The following is a 16,289-nucleotide window of genomic DNA, read 5'->3' as shown; positions in this document are numbered from 1 at the left end:
TGTCCCGCCTGTAGCTGCGGCAAAGCCCTGCACCAAGAGAAGGCCTTGTGGTGGGCAGCTCCCTGGGGCTCACGGCAGCCAAGCAGCCTTCTGCGTGGTCCCCAGATGCCACCAAGATGGGTCCATCTTACCCAGCGGCGCCCACACAGCCAAACCTGCACGCTCATCCCCCCGGCACGATGCGCTGGGAGCCTCTGCCGTCCCCCACACTGAGGCATGGCAGCCAGGTCGCGGCTGCGGGAGGAAGACCTGGTCACTGCTCTCAGTCTGGTGCATTTTGCCTGACCCCTTCACCTCCTCCGTTCTCTGGAGGTCAGCTCCTAGAGGGAACAGGGCACAGAGGAGCTTCACAGAAGGCTGCAGGAAAGGCAGTGCCAGAGCCGGGGTTTGGCTGAGCTGCACCGTCCCGCAGCGGGACCCCACCACCAGCACACTGCAGGGTCAGGTTTGGTGATGCTGAGCTCCCCACACAGGTGCTGTGTGTTACAGATGTGGCTCTGAAGAACTTCAGGGAGTGCTGAAGTCTTGTGATCCACAGTGAAAGCCCAGAAATGGGGAGAGGGGGGGGCTCCTGCCTCCAACTCCTGTCCTGCCTTATGCTGTCTCTGCAACAAAGGTTTCACCTTCCTGAAAGCAAGAAAAACCTCCTGCTGTCCTCCTGTGAGCATCGCTGTCATTAGCTAAAGGTTGGTAGAGGCACTGTGAGTTCCTCAGAGGAAAATGCCACTTCACAGGGAGTATCGCAGTATTGCAGCTCCCACTGCAACCCCAGGGCAGCAGCGCTGACACGGGGCAGGCGCCTTCCAGCCCTGGGCAGCAGCTCCACCTTGGTGGCAGGTTGTGAAACGAAGCCACGTTCTCAGCGGTGCTGCGCCGTGACTCATCTCCTCTATCTGCTACAAAGGATGCCAACTACTATGATTAAAAACCTCCAAACAGTTTGATTCAGGCTCGTCACACCCAGCGGCTCCATGCATAGCCTAATTCACCCATCCAAGCACAGTGCCACTGCAGCAAACCTAATTCCCACCACCACCGGTGGCAAGGACCAGTCCCCCAGCGCTTGGGAGGACACTGTGACTCAGCTGTGATGCGATGCAACAAGCCACTGCCTTCAGCCAGGGGGAGGAATATTCAGCAAAACCTAATTTTAACTTCAAGAGCCTCATCTCCCCCCCTCAGAGCTCTGGGCAGGAGGATGAGCACCTCCAGCAGCTCGCCCAGGGCACGCAGATCGATCAGGCTCTCCTCACGCTCCCTAGAAGAGCCTCTGTTTATCTCACGGACAGAGCGGCAGCCGAGGGAGGCCAGATGCCTGCGAGGCCTCTTCTCTCTCCTCCTTCTCCTGCAAAGCCTCACTGCCCCATCAGGCCCAGGCCCGCTGTGTGCTGGGCTGCTGGCCACAGCCTAAGTCCTCTGACAGCACCGAAGCAAGCTGCCACAGCCCTAAGAGGTGTCCCCAGCGTTCAGGGGTGTCTCCACAGCTCCCCATAGCCATGGTGCCAGAGAAATCTGTTCCTGGCTCCCTCGCACCGACACGAGCTGTCTCGGGCACTGTGGGTCTGAGGCAGGTTAATCTTTCGCTGTGCCACAGTCGTCAGGGCGGTAGGAACAAACCGATTTCTCCTCCGTCACAGAGTAATCTTATTATGTTCAAAGGGGTGGGTGGAAGATGATGCAGAGCTACGGGCCAGGCGGACGCACCCCCATGGAAATGAATGGGAGGCACGCTGATTTACACCGCCCCAGGACTGACTCCACGCACTCAGTTGTTTTTCTTGGCAGCGCTTTGCCTCTGGCATGACTGATGGCTCCAGGACTTGAGAGTCACTTCTCAGCTCGTGCATCCGAGCCACACGTGACCTGAAACCGCAGCCGTGGTGCTACGCTGTCGGCCGACTGCGCTGCTCTGGACGGTGAGGAAAGGGCCGGGTCCTTCCTTCTCCTGGCTCCGGGTGCAAACCCGGCCCAAGTGACTCGCTCACAAGCCATTACAAAAGTGGCCGTCTGCGAGGAGCTCCAGCCTCCTCCAGCCTCCTCGCCCCCAGGCGCAAGGAGCAGCGGGAAGTGCAAACAGGACAGCTCATGCTCGACGGCCCTGCGGCAGGACAGCAGGTAGGGAAAGCAAAGGACATCACACACGTCTGCTCCCGTCCCTGCCCGGAGCCCAGGCACTGGGCTGCAGCAGCACGGAGCCAGCCAAGTCTCTGGCGGGGGACAGGGGCTTGTTTACTCCCGATAACACGACAGAGATTGTTCTTCTGAGTGTCAGCCCAGCCCCTTCGCCAACGTTAATAATGCTCTGCTAAAAGCACCTGCCACGGCAAGGACTTCTCAAAGTGTCAAACTCTGGGAGGCTCCCCGCTAGCGGGAGAGGTGCTGGGGGGTTATTGGCCTCACCTGGCAGACGGGGAGACGGAGGCACAGTGACGGCGTGTCGGAGCACGCTGAGGGCAGATCTCGGGCATCCTGTTCTCCTGACCGCATCTTGTGAGTTAACCACCATTGAGCTCCTAGCATCACAGTGATGATGTAGCGCAGGACTCGTCTCTGGGAACAGCTGCCCCAAACTGGGAGATTTACCATGTACTTCTTCACGGACAGGGAGTCCAGCTCCAGCTGGCCTGCGCAGAGTCTGCATCAGTGTGATGGGATGGATTTATCCCAGCTGTCCTCCCCAAGCCTGCACAAAGGTGCTTGCCTCTCGCTGTGATTGCTAAACGGCAGACCCTCTGCAGCAACTGCCTCTCTGAGCAAGTGATCAGTCATAAACATTGCCTAATTTTTTTTCTCCCAGGTTTCACAACCAGAGATTAGTGACAGATTAACTTTAATTTTAACAGCCCTCGCTGTTCTCAAATTTGTCCCTCCCCTGCTGGCATACTGAGACTAATTGACTGCTGCTTCCTCTGACAGTGCAGTGGGTTTGACCTTGCTTTTAACACAGCACCAAAGCCAAACACTCCCGTGTGCCAGGGTACTTCCACCCCATCCTGGCTTGTTCCAGCTCACACCACTGTCCCCCTCGCAGTATGATAAAGCTGCTAATTGACTCCTCTCGCTGTTCGCTGTTTCTGAAGTGTAATGTGTCAGAGGATGTCTGGGATCGTCAGATCTCTCCCTCTCTTGCAAGATGGATGTCAAGGTGATTTTAATCATCTCTATCTATGTATAAAGAGCCTCTGAAAAACAGAAAACATATTCATCTGCAATGTATTAGAAAATAATCAAATGCTTTGCGTGGACATGGATAAGATGATCCTATTGTTAAGGCTCTGGACTAGGACTTAAAGAGATTTTAGGAATCGGGATTTTTCCGTAGCAGATATGATTGGTCTGTATAAATACATCAGGTGGAGGAGGTCCATAGCAAAGAGGTAGAACAGCTTTTGAAGCTAAAATGATAGCACTGGCACAAAAATAAATAGATATAAACCAGCCAGAAATAAACAGGCTGAAAATTAAAAGAGGGTTCCTAATGATCAGAGGAGCTTGAGTGATTGCATACCTTTCCCAGAAAAGCAACGAGGGCAACACAGCCACCTGGAAGCAAGATGGAGCTTGATACCCTTGTGAGAGGGATGATTTGACCTGGTGACAGCCCATGGCCTGGATGGAGAAAGTTCCCTCCACGTCCTCAAGCTGTGTGGTCCCACTGCAGCCGCCTGCGGGGTCACCCCTGCACCCCCCGGTGCCTCCCTGCGCTCAGCCCTCCCCTGTAAGCAGAGCCAGCCCCGCTCTGCCCGCAGGTCTGCCTTGCCGTGTGTCCTTGTCCCAGGCAGGGAGCAAACACACCGTCTCAGCACAAACCAGCCCAACCAGCCTCGAGCCTGGAATAAGCAAGAAGTGCCATCACTCGCGTGACACTGCTCCATCCCCACTGCAGGCGAGGTCCCTCAAGCCAGCTGCTCTGCAAAAGGCATTACTTGGGTCAGGGACACTTAAAGACTTATCATCTCGGCAGAAAATCACCAGCGGCCAACAACGCAAGCGGGCATTCCTGGCTCGCTCCTTCAGCCCTTCAGCTCCTCCGTTCAGAAGCAGCCACGTTAAAGATGCCCGGGCTTGTCAAGCTCCTTGTGGCACGAGAGGACAAAATACCACTCAAACGAATGATTTTAACGGTGTGCTCAGTGCCCCACAGGCCTGAATGGCAGCTGGGGACAGGGAGAGATGACACAGCCAGACCTGTCCAAAGCTTCTAAGGTGCCACAGGTACTTGCCACCCCTCTCCCCAGCTAAAAATGAAGGTACAGCCAGTCCTGAATACAGGTGTTTTAAAACAGGCAGGGGACCACCACTGCAAATACCTTCTGGGCTCTAACTAGCAAGCACTGTCCTACAGCCTGCATTAATCACCCCCTTCCTCAGTGTCCCCAGGACGAGGAAGGAGAGCAAAATGCTATCGCTGTCACCGCGCCAGCGCTTGAGCCTTGTGGGCACTAAGGGGAAAGACGCTGTGTCAGGAGGAAACGCAATTAAGTAGGTACTTGGTACATGGTGCCTTCACTGGCCCCAAGAGGAGGGGGTTTGGGGGTGTCTGGGGGCGGAAAAAGGAATAAAACAAACAAATGAAAGCCCCGAGAGGCCTGGGCTGCCATGTGGCTGGCGCTCCTGAAGGACCCTGCTGCGAGGGACAGCGAGGCGGGCAGGCAAAAGCTTCGTCCACAGAAGTTAGCACGGGACACACGGAGCGCCAGCTGTTGAAACCCGTACAGCCACGAGACACGCACAGAACCCACCCCTGAGGCCACGCAGCAGCCCCTGCGATCCCCTTCCTCCCCAGACGTCCCCTTCAGACAACGTGATTGACACCTGGCACAGCCAGGACTGGTGGTGACACACACCGAGTTCGTTGGGTCCTGGGGGGCAAACGACATTCAGCTCTTGGCAGAATCTGTCCCTGAACTCTTGCCGGGGGTAACAGCTAAAGAGGAACAAGTCCCTTTGAGACTGATTAGCCACTTCGAAGTTAAAAAGGTTTGATGTGGCGGGATTGCCGAGGGTCTCAAAGCTATCGGCTGGTAACTCATCTGCATCTCATCAGCATACCAATTAGACACCCCTGCCACTTCCACTGCTCTGTCTCAGGACGTCAGCAGAGCCTTTGGCTGAACGGCGGCCAAGCGGCTGCACCTAGCACCGGGCAGAAGCAAAGGGTCACAGGCAGAGCTGGGGACAACGTGCCCATGGCAGGACAGCAGCTTCCCCTGTCCCCCCTGCACGCCTGCCTTCCCCGGGGCTGTACACATCACAGCCCCTCTCCACCCCCTGCTCCCTTAAGCTCCCAAACCTGAGCTCTCGGCTTACTGTAAAACACTACGCTGAAAACGGAGGGGTGTGCTGCAATGTTTTTCAAAGGGGTAAAGAAAGGAGAAAAAATAAAAAGATGACATTTACAAACTTGGTCCTTGTCAGATCCATGGATCACCAACACATTAATGAGCTTGTGCTTTATCATGCATCCTATGAACAGGGAGCAGTTCTCATATGGCTGTGGGAAAATTTCCACTTGTTAAGCTAAATCAGGAAAAGACACGTTTGGTGCGTTACATAAATGTATTAAAAATTGGATGTCAAAAAGCCTTGTCTCTCCTTGCCCAAAAGCAACAGCAAGTTAGAAAATCTAAATGTCTTTAATTTGTTTGCTGGCTGGATCAGCTTCAAAATCTGGTGAATTCTCTATTAAAGCTGATGAGCTGGAAGTCCCTGTGGCTTCGATAGATGGAAGGAGACAGCTGGGGAGGGGAAGGAGAGAGAGGGAACGAGAAACGGGCAGAGTGTCAGCTTGAGTAAAACAAGGAGGGAGCAGACGTGTGTCCTGGTTTCGGTGAGGACAGAGTTAATATTCTTCTCAGTAGCTGGTGCATTATCGTGTTTCGGATTTGGTGTAAGAACAATGTTGATTATCACACTGACATTTTTAGTATAAACATTACCTAGCAACGACTAACTCAGGCACTTTTTAGTTTCTTAGGCCTTGCCAGCGAGAGGCTGGAGGGGCGCGAGCGGTTGGGAGGGGACACAGCTGGGACAGCTGACCTGAGCTAACCGAAGAGGAATTCCATACCATGGGACATCACGCTCGGCATATAAACTGGGGGGGGGTGGGGGGGGGTGGGGTGGCTGGGGCTGCTGACCATTGCTCGGGGACCGGCTGGGCACCAGTCAGCGGGTGGTGAGCGGCTCTATTACGCATCACTGGTTTTCTTTTCTTCCTTCCCTTTGGATTTCATTCCTCTCCCCTTCTCTTTTCTTTTCATCATAATGGTAGTTGTTGTTATTACTATTATTATTACTATCATCACCATCATTACTATGATGATGATTATTGGGTTTTGTTTTATTTTATTTCAGTTATTAAATTGTTCTTGTCTCAGCCCTCCAGTTCTGCATTCCTTCCCGATTCCCCTCCCATCCCTCTGTGGGGCAGGCAGCGAGCAAGTGGCTGGTGGGGCTCAGTTGTGGCTGGGGTCAAACCCAGACAAAGTGTTCAAACAAGAGCCTGAGCAGATCAGTTCCTACAACCCTTGGGAACATGATTGTCCCCAGGATGCAAATATTTGTTCCTTACCCCATCCCCTCATGGTGGGTTTAATGTCTAATGATTTATTTAGTCGTTTTTATTGCACGAAGCGGGGTTGCCTAGCATCACCAGCGATGTGCTTCCCCTTGCAGTGACCAAGGGGGTGGGCAGGATGGGGCAGGACCTTGCCCAGGTTCCACAGCTCCATCCAGGGCTGCCCTTCCCAACCAGCCACTGCCACAAACTCAGCCTGTGAGGGTCCCCAGCTCCCCTCCGGGCATTGCTATCAGTCAGGCAAGACCCCTGAGAGGGGGCTGCCTGCAGTGGGGGGAGCAGGCGGTGGAAAGGCTGCCACAGTCACACAGTTTTACGGAGACTAACTCCTCCCTGGTGGGTTCTGAGAGGAGGGGGCTGGCAGCCAGCAAGCAGCCACGCACAGCGAGGGACTGCCCCGTCCTTCCAGCACCTAGTTACTGTGACTGGAAGTGATTTATCACCACTGCGCTCTGACGGGGAATTTGAAAAGCTTAGTCTCAGCGCAGCTTTTCCTGGGTACCTCTAAAACATGAAGCTGCTTATTTACAGAGCTGTTGCAACAGGTCAAAAAAGGTTTTCTCCTGTCAGACAGCGTTTGTGGAGAAAAGCCGAGATTTTTGTCTCGGGGCAGATGAGGCTGCAGCCAGAGCTCTGGGAGAAGCACTGCTCCAAGAGGACCCATGCATTTAATGTGAACTCCCTGCCACATTTAAACACATCAAAAACATAGCTGTCGTAGTGGGGTTTACAGCATTTGCTTCCCTTGCTCCAGCTGAATGCATGCTCTTACTAATGCAGATGGGCTTGGATCTGTCACTTTTGCTCAGAGTACGATGGGTTTGGGAAATTATTAAAAGGGCACTGTTGCTATGAGAGATCTTACTGTAGGGAGAATGCCATCCTGATCCCCTGCTCACTCAGCTAAAGGCAGCATCAAAGCTGAGCTGTCACTTGACAGGTAAGAACTGGCAGGCAACATCCTCGCCAAGGCTAAAATTCACTGCTGCCAGACCAGGAGAGACTTCCTAACGCCAAAATTCTCTGTCAGTGTGGGGTAAGATACAATAGCTTTTGTTCTCTGCCAACGTCTAAAAGTGGCAATCTCCAAGAAAATGGGCAGGTGTGGTGCTGACAGCAGGGAAATAAGACAGATGAAAACCCTCTTTCTCAGATCTCCTTTTTTTTTTTTTCCCTGAATGAGGTTTGGATTTACCAGTAAAACCCTAATTCCTTGGCCTTGTGTCACATAATCTCACCAGTTTGATAACTGTGGCCCCAGACATTTATCCTTAACCTTAGCTGATGCCAGAAAATATCCCTTGGACAGAAAGAGGGCAACAAGCAGAAGAAGGACCAGCGCTGTGAGGAACCTCAGCAAAGGAGAGCCTGAGCTAAGCAAACCCATCGCAGAGGAGCACGCAGCACAGACCGAGAGGCAGATCACCTTGCTCTTCCTCCCACGTGCCACGCCAGGGGAGAGACGGTGGGGAGCTCCTGTCGTGCTGCTTCACTCTCCTCCCAGAGGCAGTAGTTTGGAAAGGTTCATAGTACCCTTTTTTGCCCATTTCATGGGAAATTTTCCCATTTTTCCCCATCTGAATCACTTTGAGCACACGTGTCTCCACAAGCTTAAGAACAAAAGTGTCTTGAGTGTGAGCCTGTATCTGGCACACGCTTTGTGACCGAGTTATCTCCTGCACAGGAGGGTGACTGTGACGGGCCGGACATTGGCTCCAACATCAGCACCTCAGGGACTCGAATTAAGACAAATCTAAATTATCTCAAGACATGTCCTTGATGAAGGGAACACTGTGTGTTTGCCAACCCAATCCCAGCGGTGGCTACTGTGACATCCACGCCACGCTGTCACTTGCTGAACACTTCATGTTGCAAAGGGGGGTATCCTCAACCCCCTCCGGCCCCCGCAGCAGCAGCCGGAGCCAGACCCTCGCCAGGCTACGCACACACCGTCCCCGGGCACCATCCCTCGGCATCACCCCCAGGCAGCGTGGCCGCTCCTACCTGTCGGAAGCCGCGGCGCGTGTACTGCAGGATTTTCAGGGCGTAGTTTGATCGCTGGCCTTTGCTGTTGAATTCGATGTGGCCGGTGAGACCTTCCAATTCTACCTGTCCAAGAGAGAATGAGTTACAGCGCCCATCAGGGTGGCTCATCCCCCACCCACAGCAGAGCTGGGGGTGGCATCACTCACCCCACGCACCGGCCATCCACCCTCCCAGCGGGTACAGTAATGCACTCCTTACGACCTGTCGTAACTGCTTTCGGAGCCTGGCTGGGGTAGCAGAGAGATGTGGAGGGCAGCCGGAGAATCAGCAGCGTGAAGTGCAGCGTTCCCTGAAATTCTTTGCTCCAGCTGCTTCGGAACAACCACAACCACCTCCACAGCCCCTCGCCGGCTCCCTCCATCCCAAGGCTAACACCGCGCTGCCCGGCGGCAGGCACAAGCCCTCCGCTGTGTCACACTGAGTCACCAGCTGGGGATTCCCCCCCCAAACCATTAGTGCTGTGTCACCGCACCGGGCCAGCACTTAACGCAAGAGCCTGTTGCGGCGGAGGCAGGATGAGTGCCTCCCGCGCTGTGCAGATTAACCACTGCTCACTTGTCACTGAAGAGGTGCTCCTGCAGCAAGGGCAAGCTGCCGGCCCTCCTAGCAGCAGAGCCAAGGGAAGCTGAAGGATTTTGTTGTCTCTGACTAAAGGTGAGGTTTAAAGCAAGGTTCGCATGCACAGAACCTTGTACCACTTTGGTCAGCTCAGCTGAGCCTTCCTTTGGGGGGAGGGGAAAGGAGCCTCATGAAACTTCCTCACCTCACGACATTTCAGTTGCTCCCTGAACAAACTTGGAAAAAACACGCTCCTTCTGCGTGGTTAAGCTCAGCTCTGAGGAATCACATTGACAAACTCTAGCTATTTCAGAAAGCTGAAATTTCAGGGTCTGTTCTCGTGCCAGAACCACACTTTCGGGTTCAAAGGAGCCCAAATCCCTTCATCGGGAAACTCACACCTTGCCACTGAGCTCTACGCAATTGTACTGTGTGACCTTACATCAACTAAGTTCACTCAAAACGGAGTTCAAATCACTTGGTAACATTCATGCTTAAAAAAAAATAAAAATAAAAATCACTGAATTCCAGTTTTTCCTGCAGCAAAGCCTGAAAAATGGAGTTTCATGTTGTTCCAAGACCAGTGACAAACCAGCCCTCAGATCTCCTCTCTTTTCATTCCCAGTGCTACCTTCAAACAGACCGACACTGCCTGAGAACTGTGCCAGCACCCGCACGTACATACACATCTTTTGCTTCTGGCAGCGACGAGCACTGGCTCCTAGCACGCCAGGAAAGTTCAGTCCCTTCTCACCATTCTCAGGTAGTTCATCAGGCTGGTGCCATGCTGCCAGATCTGGGCAGACCCACAGGACAGGGGCTTCACACCGATCTCCTGGCTCCGGTTCAGCTCCTGCACGGCAGTCACCACAGCGTACACAGCATCGAACAGCAGCGCGGAAGAGAGCTGCAGGGAAAAGGAAGGAAAAAACCTGAGATGGGAAGACGTAAGTCGAGCCTCCTGCTGCACCTTCAGGACCTAGCAGCAAGCAGGAGAGTTCCCTCTCCACAACCTCAGCTGGGATCAGAAAGGAGCAAAATCCTTGGCTGTGCAGACAGCGAGCCCTGCTCGTCTGCCGTTATGCTCCAGCAACACCCTGCACACCGTCTGCACTCGCCTGAGGGCAGGGAGAGCACCAGCAGTGGCATCCCTGAACTGCCGTGCCTGTGAAGGCATCACTAGGGCAAGCGCAATCCCTTTGCCAGCCCCAGTCTGTCATGTTTCTCCTTCTCGTCTTGCACACTTGCTTACCCTTTATGTCCTTGCTTGTTCCTCAGGGTTTCTCCCATCACTATCATTTTTCTATCTCTGTTTGTCCCTGTCCCTTCTCGTTCTTTCCCGTCTCAGTTTCCTAAAGTACTAACTAGTCAAGGTGTGGGTTTTTGGTGCTTTGCTGACCTCTGGTCAAATCTGCTGGCCAGGGGGAACACTCCTGGGTGCATCAGGTTTGTGAAGTTCTTTAAACAGGCAGCTGGGCAGAATAAAGATCCTGTGCCTGCAGCCACAGAAGGAATGATGACTGTGGTGCTTTAGCCTCCATTAGGCACCAGAGTCCTTCTTTGGCCACTGCGTTGAACAGCAGATGCACAAGAAATGAGGTTTTGTTAGATCTGCTTCTCAAGCAACCAAGCCCTGGCTTTCAGACCCTGAAGAGATCACCTAGTCCCTTGCTAAAACCTCCAGTTTCCTGCTGGTTGTTACCTGCTCTGCAATGGCATCGCTGAAGGAATGTCCAGAATCACAGAGCTCGTCCCCCTCTCCTTCTCATCTTTGCTTTGTTTGCCTTTAATCAGATCTCTGTGCTTATCAAGCCTTGCAAACCTGTGTTTTTCGCCCATGCACAACCATTTCAATGGTTTTGATCTAGTTAATAATCAGCCATTTGCTCTCTCGTGTTCACTGTTGTGACTAAGATTTCGCTTTTAATTATTGTTGCCTCCTGACTCTGCTGGAATTCAGCCGTTGCAGCTCATTATAATCAAGGCTACATTTTCCTCATGGCTACTTCAGACAGCATCCTTTTACCATCCCAGCTCCCAGCAGCCGGCTCGGTCTTTAGCCCGGAGCTCTTTCCCCCACCTTACCCTGTTTGTGACTTGCAGCACTCCAGCGGTATCCGCATCCTCTATTCCTCCCAAAGCCTGATTAGGTTTGTTCACTTCTGCCAGTGGCCCTGCAGGGACAATCTCACCCAGTTCAATCATCCCAATGAACCTTTGGCTTCAGCTGTTTTACTAATTTGAACAGAGTGAGTCAGACTTAACCCTGCTTGGTCTTACTCAGATCAGTGGTAAGACCTCAATGACCACAATGGCCTGGGATTAGGTAGTTAAAACCAGCACAAAACCTTCAAACTTACAAGCCAGCACGAATCAAAAGGCAGGATCCCAGCCTAATGCCAGCAAAACCCCAAACACCAGCTCTAACGGCACCTGTAACCTCTCGCTTTTCCAACCCTGGTGCAGACTCACATTTGCTCTACCACATTACTCCTGCACGTACCAGTTTATTTTACAGAAATAGCAGCCGGGAGCTCTCTGGTGAGCACCAAGCAACTTGACCGGAGTCTGTCTTGCATTTGGCCTGTCTCCCACGCAACGGGCAGCACCTTTGGTCATGTATGTTGACAGCTTTCTGCTGATACTAAGGATTGACTGGCTCCAGAGCCATGAAGGTTTGTTACAGCTGTTCAGGAGCTGAACTGTAACACCAGAGGGGCTGAGCATCCTGAGGACGCACAAGGAGTTGGTAAGAGTGGGAACAGAAACTGGGCATCCCGTTTCCTATCCTGCCTCAGCAGTGAGATACTACAGGACCTTCTGCCACAGCAACAAGCCTCTCCCTGCACTGCTTCCCCTCTCTTCGGGGGTAAGCCTGCTAAGGTTTTTTGCTTAGTATTTACATCCGACCTAAACATTCCCCTCCTGGGAAACATTTTCCAGAGCTTCTTAATGGAGCTGATATATCCTTCTTCCTACCTTTCTTTTTTACCTTCAATACAAGTTCTTTTCCTAATAGGACCTCTCCAGCCTGTCCTGTCCTCAGCTCCTGTTCCATGAAGCTCTTTAGCATACACTGAATTTTAACTGTGGACCGAATGCCATTTGAGTTACAGGATACTGTACACACCTAGCAATTGCTTTCCTGAATCAGGAACCACATTAATAACGGTTGGCCAAATGGAAGCATTATGAGAGCAAACGCAACCCCTGTGACCCCAAAGTTTCACCATCTCGTACCAAATCAGAATATTGGCCCAGCATTTTTAATTGTCTCCCACTGGGTTTTCATTTCCATTTTTCCAGAGCAGTTAATGATCTCTTATTAGCTAGTAAGCAAGAGACTTGTAGATCTTAGTGAAGCATTTGACATTATTGATTGGAATATTTTACTCCTTAGTCTTGAACCATTTATTAGGATTTCTGGCAGCCCCCTTATGATTTCAAGCAATTTAGGGGTTGGGGTGGGGGCTGTGATACACAGAATCAAGCCCCCTTGGTAAGGAATGGGAATCTCTCCCGTGCACTCAACGTATCTCTTCCCTTTCTCAAAGAAAAATCACAGCTTTCCTCAGAAGCATCACATTTCCATTCCTGATGCTGCTTATCATTTATGACAGCCATTCCCTGCCCCGGTGGGCTCAAACCCCGGCTCCTGTGCTACCCTCTCAGCTCTGTGGGCCCTGGAGCACAGCACCCGCAGGCACGGGAGCCCTGCAACACAGCAGCATGCCAGTACACAGACCCACGCACCTCCTTTTAAACACCTGCCTTGATTCCCCCTTCAGCATCTCTTGAACAGCCACCAGGAATCATGCCTAGGGAGGTTCACGGCCTTTGCTCTATTCCCTCCTCTCTCCTCTGGTATCAAAATCCTCAAAGGCACTCCGCATCTTCCCGTGGATGCTGGTGTGGGGTTGTCCTGCTCCACCGCCACCCACAACCCTGCCAGCAGCATCTGCTCTGTTGTCCTGCACCACCTACCAAACGGCCATCTCCCTCTGCCACTATTCACTCGGTGACTCACATGAAATAAATCATATCCAACACAGTACGGCAATTTGGGATGCAGGCTGTGTGGAGGAAACCGCAACTGCGCAGCACTGGAGTGCAGCAGCTCTTCTGGGTTCTTTGGTCTCTTCGGCTTTCGTAGGTAGGCAAGTGTGTTCTCATGAGGTTAAATGGGGTTAACGTGGTTAGCACAAGCTCGCTGCTTCCAGCTGTCTCCCACAGCCCAGAAAGTTCAGGCGAGGACTGGGTTATCGTCGCGCATCCACTCCACTTCCCTGCAGGCTCCCTTAAGTCACGGTGTGGTAAGTGAAGCTGCTGGACTTTGCACTGGAGCAGACGCAGAGCAGCCGTGTGGGCGCTCACACTGGGGCCACAACCTTCGGCAGAGGAGTGGGGACAGAGCGGGAGGCAGCACCTTTTAATTTCCTCTAGGCAGATTCAGCAAGGGGGAATCTGTCACTGCTCCTGTGTATGTCGCCTCAACTTTCTTCATGTTGCCTATAAAATCTCTCACTACTTTTATGTTCTCATTTTAAACCACAGCTTTGTCACTCTGTCACAAAAAGCCAATTTTCCTGTTAACAAATTGATTCTTTTCCTTGCATGCATCATCTGATTTGTGCAGATCCCTGTTGTTTTTGTACCATCTCTGCAATGCAAGAGCTGCATGTGAAAGGCTTGTAAGCTCAGCGGTGGTCCTCCACTCCCAGATTCATGGGTCTCGGGGGACTTCCCTCTATCCCTAAAGCCTAATTCTTGACAATAAAAGTTGCTGATAAAAATTGCAACTTGATGGATGCCTCACCCGAGCCAGGCTCCAGAGAAGGGAGCAGATGGTGGGCTGGGCAGATGGCTCACCGCTCCATTCCCCTCGGCACTCTGGTCAGCTGCGCGAGGAGAGGCTGTATCTGAGAACTAAGGAGGTGTTGCAAGGTACAACTGTGACACGAAGCCCTGGGAACAACTCACCAATGAGAAAAGGTCAAGAAACAGATCTCCAGCCGTTGTGCACATCAGCTGGCAGGCCGATTCCGACAAGCACCTTCCAGACATCTAATGCCATCGGATGCCCCACAGCTCCTGGCTGGATGCAGCACATCTTCCTCCCAACACCAAAACTGCCCCTCTAGAAACTAACAGTGGGTTAAGCATGGTTACGTAGAAGATCCCACTTTTTTATTTATGGAAAGCTCCCACGTAAAGGCCATGTTTAAAGGTAAGCTGATCTCCAGGGAAACACGAACAGGTTTGGCTAGTTTGCATTTTGCCATGTGGGGTTTTTTTTCCTTTTCTTCCTAAAACATTATCATCTGTATCTTTGCCCCTAAACATAACACAGAGAATTAAAACCATTAAAATCCTGTGAAATAGACTTTACAATCTGGATTTTATTCAATGACATAAACACTTAATTACAAACATCTGTTTTAGCCTAAATTCTAATTACCTAATCTAGCCATCTGTAATTTGAATGATTTTCTCTGATTTCCTTTCTTTGCAATGTGATTAATGAGAATGGCATTAGAGCAAGCAGCTCCCTCCTCCTTCCTCAGATGCTTTCTCAGCTCTAGCAAGAAAGCCCTGGGATTTTGCAGCTCACAGGAAACCTCCCTCCTGTCACTTCCAGCTGTTGAGCCTCCTTTTTTCTCTTTAGTATGAGCTATCCCACAAGATAGCGGCTTCCCAGGACTAAAAGGGGAAGCTTCCCATTAGCAATCCTACAGAGATCTAGCAGGGCAGACAGCACGCTCACTGCAGCCGCCTCCGCGCAGCAGGGCTGGGAGGAGGGACAGCAGGATGGTCCCAGGCGCATAGTAACTATGGCCTGAGTTCCATGCCAAGCCAATAGGATGTGGACAAAAAGGGCAGAAAGCTCCTTATTTTGCCTGCGTAAGATCACTTTGTAGTGATAATAAGGAGGTTTTCATCAGTACACAGCTGCCTCAGCTTGTCAAGGGGACTCCGAGTTCATTAAAAATGATGCAAAGGGTTCCGCTGGTGGCATTTTCTCTCTCTCCCCTCTCCCAGCTCCAGCTGCAGCCCCGATTTTGCAGATCTGCTTTGCAAATCTTCCCAGTTATGAAGAGTCCCTAGGGAAGACTTCAGTGCTGATCTGCACACTCATCAGGGAGATGTTAAAGCGTGCAACGTAACGCAGTCCCTTAGCATCTCTCTAAGCCCAACCCTTTCTACGATACTTGCATCCAGACTCCCTCTTCCACAAACCATTTTCCTAGAGGTGGAATACACAGGGACAAATTTCACAAGGGAAGCACTGAATCAGAGCTGCATCAACCCCTGCACCCACATACAATTATAAATTAAAATTAGGCTCAAATTTAAAGCTGTACAGACATGCCCTCTAAAGCTCTGCACCCACATGGCTCCCCAAGATCCGTCCGGGTGACCAAAGACTTCCACGATTGCTTTAGTGTTCTCCAGGTCAGGAGGCTCCCCTGTAAGTCACAGCTTGACACCCCAAGTCCTCTTCTACCTACTTAACTAAGGCGCTCTGCCTGGGTCATCCTTGCCATTCTTGGAGTGCCACCTCCCCAGGGCCGACCGCCAGGAAAGCCGATCCAAGGTACAGCAGCACGACAGCAGCCCGGGGATGTGCCCGAGCAATTTTGCACAGCGGTTACTTGGATTAAGCAATTAGTCAATACCATGTACATTTGAGACCAGAGCTTCTACCTACGCACGGTCCTCTGCATTGCCAGTGTCTGCTCAGAACCAGCCTGTGGCTCTTTCCACAAGGTTTTCCTGATGGTCTACAGCACCTTCAACTCAGAGAGGCTGTGGGTGATGGGAATGAATTTTACTTACTGCTGGCCCAGTAAAAGGAGCGTGATCGCAGTTCTCCTGCCAGGACTGGTTGAGGCTCTGGACAAACTCTTGGAAGAAAGCATGAGACTGATTGAAAATGGAAAATCCCAGAATGTTGACTCGGTCATCCAGCAGGCTGTCCAGGCGCTGGAGGGAAAACTCCTAAAGCAGCCCAAAGCAGAAAACAGGATTAGGGAAGAAAACAGGCACTAAAAGCTTCAAAATCATTCAACACCCTTGAAGGGAAGATGCAACCACGCGGCTACGC

At 51.9% G+C, this 16,289-nt stretch overlaps 1 protein-coding gene across 2 annotated transcripts in view; it reads right to left on the bottom strand.

Annotated features, from left to right (window-relative positions):
• GRIK4 (glutamate ionotropic receptor kainate type subunit 4) overlaps window positions 1–16,289 on the bottom strand; it is a 134,804-nt gene that overhangs the window by 28,108 nt on the left and 90,407 nt on the right. For both annotated transcript variants that reach the window (XR_005831252.1, XM_040616286.1), the window contains exons 7-9: window positions 16,022–16,183; window positions 9,939–10,091; window positions 8,585–8,689 (exon numbers count right to left, since the gene is read on the bottom strand). Coding sequence is in view for 1 of the 2 variants with exons in the window: in XM_040616286.1 (XP_040472220.1) it covers window positions 8,585–8,689; window positions 9,939–10,091; window positions 16,022–16,183 (420 nt within the window). In the remaining variant the exon portion in view is untranslated. The remainder of the gene's footprint in view (window positions 1–8,584; window positions 8,690–9,938; window positions 10,092–16,021; window positions 16,184–16,289) is intronic.

Source organism: Falco naumanni, chromosome 16, assembly GCF_017639655.2.
Source record: "Falco naumanni isolate bFalNau1 chromosome 16, bFalNau1.pat, whole genome shotgun sequence".
In the NCBI taxonomy this organism is placed as follows: domain Eukaryota; kingdom Metazoa; phylum Chordata; class Aves; order Falconiformes; family Falconidae; genus Falco; species Falco naumanni.
Note: the sequence above shows the minus strand (reverse complement) of the source record. Positions and strands in the feature narration are given on the sequence as shown.